Raw genomic sequence first — 7,194 nt, 5'->3', positions numbered from 1 at the left:
CCTGCCTATGCAGGGGGTCAGACTCGATGATCTCAAGCAAATCCCGGGACGTCTCAAGCAAATCCCGGGACGTCTCTCAAGCAAATCCCGGGACGTCATTCTCCCCCTGTACTCGGCCTTAGTGAGGCCGCAGCTGGAGTACTGTGTCCAGTTTTGGGCTCCACAATTCAAAAAGGATGTGGAGAAGCTTGAGAGAGTCCAGAGAAGAGCCACGCGCATGATCAGAGGTCAGGGAAGCAGACCCTACGATGACAGGCTGAGAGCCCTGGGGCTCTTTAGCCTGAAAAGGCGCAGGCTCAGGGGTGATCTGATGGCCACCTACAAGTTTATCAGGGGTGACCACCAGCATCTGGGGGAACGTTTGTTCACCAGAGCGCCCCAAGGGATGACGAGGTTGAATGGTCACAAACTACTTCAAGATCGTTTCAGGCTGGACATAAGGAAGAATTTCTTTACTGTCTGAGCCCCCAAGGTCTGGAACAGCCTGCCACCGGAGGTGGTTCAAGCGCCTTCATTGAACACCTTCAAGATGAAACTGGATGCTTATCTTGCTGGGATCCTATGACCCCAGCTGACTTCCTGCCCTTTGGGCGGGGGGCTGGACTCGATGATCTTCCGAGGTCCCTTCCAGCCCTGATGTCTATGAAATCTATGAAACATTGTATCACTTAGCAGATGAAAGCATTTTTCCTATACAAAAAGTCCTAAAAATAGCATACAATGATGTTTTTTATTTAAGCAATTACTTGAAATCAGGGTGAATAAAAATCAACAATTTTTTAAAATTTAAAAAAAAAAATCAGATTTTTTAATTTAAATCAGCTTTTTTTGTTGAAATGCTTTTAAAAATTAAACCTATATATAGTTTTAATTTAAGATATGTTAAAGCTCAAGGATGTCATTATGGAATAGGGATTATAACTTCTACTATTTGAGATAATATATTCATGTAACCTTTTTAGAGAAGTTTTATAAATAGGTCACAACAGGCCATGGACTATATTAGGGGCCCAATTGTATTGGGTCCCAGAGGCTCCTCTATAGATTAGTAAAGATTAAAGAAAAGCGCTGTTCCCAATGGGACTCAGTGCTCAGTCTAGAAGATCCCATTGAGCATCTCTGTGATGCTTAGTTTCAGTTCTCAAACTATGGATTTGTGTCTCCAGAAATAACATCCTTGTTAACAACAGTATATGGGTATGACAGAGAGCAGACCTGATTACCTACCCATCAGCCCTCTTGTCTCTCTACAAGTTTGTGTCCAGAGTCAAGCCCTTACCTCTCGCTAAAAATGCAAAGGTTTAAAAAAGTTAAATGACTAGAGGACATCAAACGATAAGAATGAACTTTTTGTATAAAACAGTGATTAAATCGAGGCAACCTGACCCATGATTTAAATCCTGATTTAAATTAATTTGATTTAAAAACACATCTACCCTGCTTGAAATATTTAAACTAGGAAGTATTTACTTATGTCTAACGCATTCCCTTCTAACAGAGGAAACTATTATCACCTTGGGGACATACTTTCTACAACAGGACTAAAAGAACCATATGAAAAAATAAAATCTCTAGATATTATCACCAAGTTTCCTGTTAAAGTGCCTCATACTTACTGCTCTTCCCAGACCACAGCTGAAGATAGTATGTCGCCTCCAAGGCCACCATGTTTTTCCGATATACTGATACCCAACAGTCCCTGTTTTCCAGCTTTTTCCCAGACCTCTCTGCTCACCTGTCCAGCTTTCTCCCATCTGAAATGATATAGGATTGGAACAAATCAGTAGAATTCCCCTCATGCCATTTGAGATTTGGCAAAACTGCTGTGTCCTCCCCTTAATATCTGCACACAGGTTGGTTTCACTGCTTAAGGACAAGACTTTCAGTTTCATAAACCAACCTCAAGTGTGTAAACAAGTACATGTTTTCCCATCTGTGTTAAACAAGTACATGTTTTTCTATCTGTATTATACTTCCTATTCTTTCTTTGCACTGAGATAGGACTGCACAGTGTACTAACATGGCCTCAAGGTACAACCAGCTCTCTTGGGCTCATATGTTCTACAATTAACTGGCTCTCTGCAATTAATTTAGACCAGCTACATGTGCAAAGTAGCTATCGTGGCATTAAAAAGTTCACCCAGCTATAAAGTGGAACAAGATGTGCAACAACTTTACAGCTGGTTTCTATCCAGCTTTAATTTGCATGTGTAGCTGACAGGGATCCCAGCCACAGGGGTGCACCATGTGCAGCTGGAGCTGGGATTCCCACAGCTGAGATGACTTTCAGACCCTGTAGCCATGGGGCATTGCTGGGGTCAAGAGTCCCACAGCTGCGGGACTCTCCATCCTGTCAGCCATGGGGTACTGCCATGGCTGCAAATCCAGTCAGCTACAGGACTCACAAATGCAGGAGCTTGCTATTTGCAGGTGCAACGGGAGCTGGGGAAGATGATCTCTGGCTTCCCCTGTACCAGCAATAAGGCTTGATAAGATCTGAAGCTGGATCACATCTCAGATCTGTCCTCCTGTCATGCACATGTTGCACGGGATAGAATTAGACAAGCTTTCAGGTGTAAAACATTCTTCATCAGGTTTTGAACTCTTATCACTTTCATTGTCTAATTTAAATTCCCTTCCACCTTCACATTCTCAACCTGTTTGCAAGCAGTTAATGGAGAAGGCAACTCCTCCCTAATTGGCGTATCACCTGTACTTTTAGATCCTTAGTTCTTTGGGCAGAGACCAACTTCTTGTTCTGGGGGCATAAACGACTTAAAGGGTGGTTTCCTGACTCATGACTGTAGCTCATGTATGCTATTATTATTACTCAAGTACCTTTGCTAAGACTGTCAGCTAATTAAAACTTCTCATCTGTTATCTCTGAAGGCAAGTTCTCAGAGCCTGTATTAACACAAATCAATCAGAACATTTCCACCATCTCCGTATGGGATGAATTTGTTCTTATCTACCTGGCGTTCTTTCATGACCAATACAGAGAGGAAAATTTTTTTTTTCTTTAAATGTATTTTATGGCACATGACAAAGAGGTTCCTTTTTTCACAAGTCAAAAAGAATGCTTAGAAACAAATGTAGCAAATTACTAGTTATATACAGAACATCATTACCAAAGAATTCTAAGAAACAACCTTGAATTAACTGGCAACACAAAATATTTAATCAATTTCTTACTCTGCATGATTAGGAGCCACTTCTTCCCTGAAAAATTTCCTCACGCTTTCCCTGAAGATATCATGATCTGAAGTGAAGATCCTCCGAGTTCCTATATCCATTAAACTTTTGGCAGAAAATGTTTCTGGACGTTGCGCATCACGATTTTCAGTCTGTAGATGCCTAAAAGTTACAGTCAGAGAAGCAGTAAGGAAACCTGTATATGCTTTTACAAAGGGGAAAAAAAACCGCTTGTCCTAGTCAAGCCTGGGCAGCACTGACCTTTCACCACTGAAATGTCAATTTAGATTACACAACATAGTCAGGGGTTTACCAAACTTGAGGAGGCAGCTGGGCGATTTTGCGGGCAGATCCCCAAGCCAGTCACCATTTTCATGGGCTGAGCATGGCAGGGCCCCTCCACACCTCTGATTGGCCAAGAGGTCCCAGCAGTCCTGCCCTTCTCCGGAGATTGCCAGATGGCCTGAAACCACAGCTTAATTGCTTAACAGTGTTTCCCTTAATTGCTTTTGTAGGTTTAATCAAGGGATTATGCCCATGGAAGCCATTAATTGATGCATTATTAAGCAATCTAAGCATTTAATTAAACTTTAAACTGAAGTATCTTATTAAATTAAAGCTACACACAAAATGAATTGCAACTCATACCAACTACATACATTTTAAAGGACACTGTAAAAAAGGTTACTGAATGCTGACCTTGAGACAAACCATTCATGCTAGCTACTAAATGCTGCATCCAGCGGCTGTTGCTAGAGACATTCTTTGTCTCTGTGGAGTGAACATTTGTTGGTACACTGAGATGGCACCGAGTTAGTTGGAATGGTGAGGCAGCGTTTTGCCAGGGCACAGAAATATGGAAACCAGGCACAGACAGTCTCAAAACAGACACAGGTACCCAGCACTCTTTGACAAAGTTCACGTAAGCAGCACATTCATTGTCATGCTCTTTTTGCCATCCAGAGATTGATTTCAGTAGCTGAGGGTCACAACTCAGAACAGGCACCTGTTTGGGGTCCAAAATGCAAACAGCACTAAGGAAGGTGGCAGCTGTCTGTCTGAACTGCAGTGGCAGTGATGGGTCATACCTGTAGTACTGGTTTGGCTTCACAGCTATTGCCTGGAACAGGTCCTGTCCCTGGTGGTTTTCACAAGGACAGCTTGACAGTTCTTGCGATGCCATGTCTTCAACTCAGTTTATCAAATCCAGCAACTTGCATGGTGGATCACAGGCTGCCAGCCTTCAAACCATATTAGAAGCTCCATGAACCGGGTGGCATTTTCAGCCACAAACATCACTTGATCTTGAATGTTGCAAGATCACCTTAGGAGATCATGAAGCTCAACCATGCATTGTGTGCTGGGTGTGATTTCCAGCTCCTTGCTCAAAAGCTGTTGGCAGTACTGCATATGCTTGGTGTGGTAATGGACCACGCTGAACCACAATTTCCACCTTGTGAGCACAGACTTTGGTGACAGTGGCACAGCACAATGGTATGAGAATCCTCACTTTGACGAGCAACAGACACCCTATATTGGACCGTATAGCCTGGACAGTGCTTGAAGGCTTTCTTGAAAGAGGACACTAGGTTTTTCACATCGTGGAATTGCATGTGCCAGATGTCACTTACTAAAGGCAGAATGTGTGCATTGCAGGTGACATGACCTGCATTGGGCAGCATTCCTTAGACCACATTGGAGAAAGCCTTGCACACACATACATTGCACTGTCAGACAGGAATGCTGAGATATTGTTAAATTCTAAGTCATAGCTGACAATTACCTTCGTTATGGCTTGAGACACGACAGAAAAATTGACAGATGCAAGGTGAACTGGATCTCTTTGAAACACAGGCAGGTCCCAGTCTGTTCACCTTCCTGGTACAAATAAAATGTGCAGTATGTAGCTCTCTTGAGCGTCAGTGGCTTCATTGGCCACAATGGAGAAGGATTCATACTCTGCCAATAAGCCCTTTGTGGACTGTACATGCAAAGCAATCACTGCAAAAAGACAGTCTTGGTGAAGCTTGTTGGCACACAAAAAATGCCAACATTTGGTACCTTTTGGTTCACCTTAATTTTGGGTGAGCAAGTTTCTCCAGTGGGATGTTCACTGCAGTGAAAACCTTTATGAGAGAAAATGCCACCTCATGCCTTTCCAAACTGCTTTTTGTGGTCCTTTTAAAGAGCAAGGACAGAGCAAGAAACAAGCGACTGTGACCTTCAGCCTCTGTAACAGCCTTTCCCTTCACATGCACTTCAACTCTAAGTGTCAATCTATACTGGTTTTCCTCGACACATCCAGTCACATTGCAGGCAGTACAGAACAGTCTGCCTCCATCTGAGTGCAAGGTTCCTGCAGGACACTGACTTACACAGTTCAGTGCTGAAATGTGTTTGGCTATCTTGGAGGATTTCTTCTCAGTGGTCATGCTGAAGAATCCTTTTCAAGCTACACCGTGCCTTACCAGCGTGCCTGTCGCCCCTTTAAAAAGCTGGTGCCAAAACCCTCACACTTCTCTGACTGGTCCCAGACTGGCTCCTGGACTGAGCCTAGGTCACAGGCTCAGCCTCTGACTTACTCCCTGTTCTCCTCCCTCGCCCTCCCCCCAAATCTCCCACCCCCATGCTTTAGGACTGCAGGGCTTCCTGCCCTTTTCTCTGCTCACAGCTTAGGTATTTTTGGCGCGGGGGTGGGGGGCTGCAATGAAGCCCACCAAAATCACGGAGCCTGCCATTCTTTGTGGAGCCCACCTGATTTCATGTTTTATGCAAAAAAGGCACAGTCACGAATTTGGTAGGTCCCTAATCACAGTCCACACTGGACAACTGCCCACATTACAAAACTACTGAAGCACTCGACATGATTGTCAATCAGGAGCAATCGATGATAGATATAGTAAAGGCTCTTTCTGGTCAGCTCTGCCATGCATTTGTCTAAGGTGCATTGGAATGTTTGAAAAAAGCCTGCCAAAAAGTACACTAGCACAAGCTCATGGTCAAACATCGCAAGTCCTTCACGTTCAGAACAAGAGCATTTCTGCACTTCAAACTTACCCCATCAGGTAAGGGTGAACTCAGACATGCCATATCTCCCCATTTAGGCTGCTTCCTGATCCAGAAGCAGTATAGCCCCATATGCACAGCACTGCAGGCATGAAATACAGTGGGGACACAGCTACACTGCTTTTCGTATGTGTTTAAAGATACCACTACATAACACAAGAAATGTGTGGTATAGGCAGCCCCCCAAAATCAATACCACCACAATTATAAGGTAATGTTTATTAAGCCATTAAACAAACTGTGCTGCTTCTCTTCCTCCCACTACAGTCTCTGTGAAACCCATTAGACACCAGTGCAACAAAACAAAAATATTTCAGTCCCATCATACAAGTGCTGTGAATAAAAACAATGTCAGAGATTTATGCCAAACACAGAATCCTAACTTCATTCAGTTCCTAGCGATGCTTTCATTCATACATTTATACACAATGGTCTTGTTTCACAACAAAGATTCATTCTCAGAGGGTTGAAACTTTGTATTTTAAGAGGGGGGTTTGCATGTCATAATTCTGCAGAAACTGTATAAATAATGATAAAAATAAGCAATTGTCAATATAAGCTTTCTGATCCTTCTTTAACCTGTTTTGCTCTTCTTGGGTTCAATCTGTCAAATATTTATTGCCACACATGCACTTTAGACTGTGCAAAATGCTACTAGAACCAAATGAGGCAGCATGCAGTTTCTAACGTAGCATTTAACGGTGTGTACAGGCTTGGGTCCTTATTGGCTAAAACGAAAACTGCAGTAATTCTTCTGGTCATTGGTACAAGTGTTTGAAAACCAGGAATTAATATGCACATTATTGTAGCCAGCTTTGTATACATCGTTCTTGCCATCTATTTAGCCTATATTTTCTAGTTTCCCACCCGACAAACAAAGTATATGGACCTCCACCTTCATACCCAGTGCCCAGCCAAAAATCCCTCGGCCACTAA

General features: G+C 43.1%; 1 protein-coding gene across 1 annotated transcript in view; it reads right to left on the bottom strand.

Annotated features, from left to right (window-relative positions):
• ACADL (acyl-CoA dehydrogenase long chain) overlaps positions 1-4,375 on the bottom strand; it is a 27,931-nt gene extending 23,556 nt beyond the window's left edge. Inside the window, exons 1-3 of the mRNA XM_025202488.1 lie at positions 3,892-4,375; positions 3,193-3,397; positions 1,617-1,754 (exon numbers count right to left, since the gene is read on the bottom strand). Of these exons, the coding sequence (XP_025058273.1) occupies positions 1,617-1,754; positions 3,193-3,397; positions 3,892-4,375 (827 nt within the window). The remainder of the gene's footprint in view (positions 1-1,616; positions 1,755-3,192; positions 3,398-3,891) is intronic.
• Positions 4,376-7,194: the final 2,819 nt, after the last annotated feature.

Source organism: Alligator sinensis, unplaced genomic scaffold, assembly GCF_000455745.1.
Source record: "Alligator sinensis unplaced genomic scaffold, ASM45574v1 scaffold730_1, whole genome shotgun sequence".
NCBI classification, from domain to species: domain Eukaryota; kingdom Metazoa; phylum Chordata; order Crocodylia; family Alligatoridae; genus Alligator; species Alligator sinensis.
This window is presented reverse-complemented; position numbering and strand designations above follow the sequence as displayed.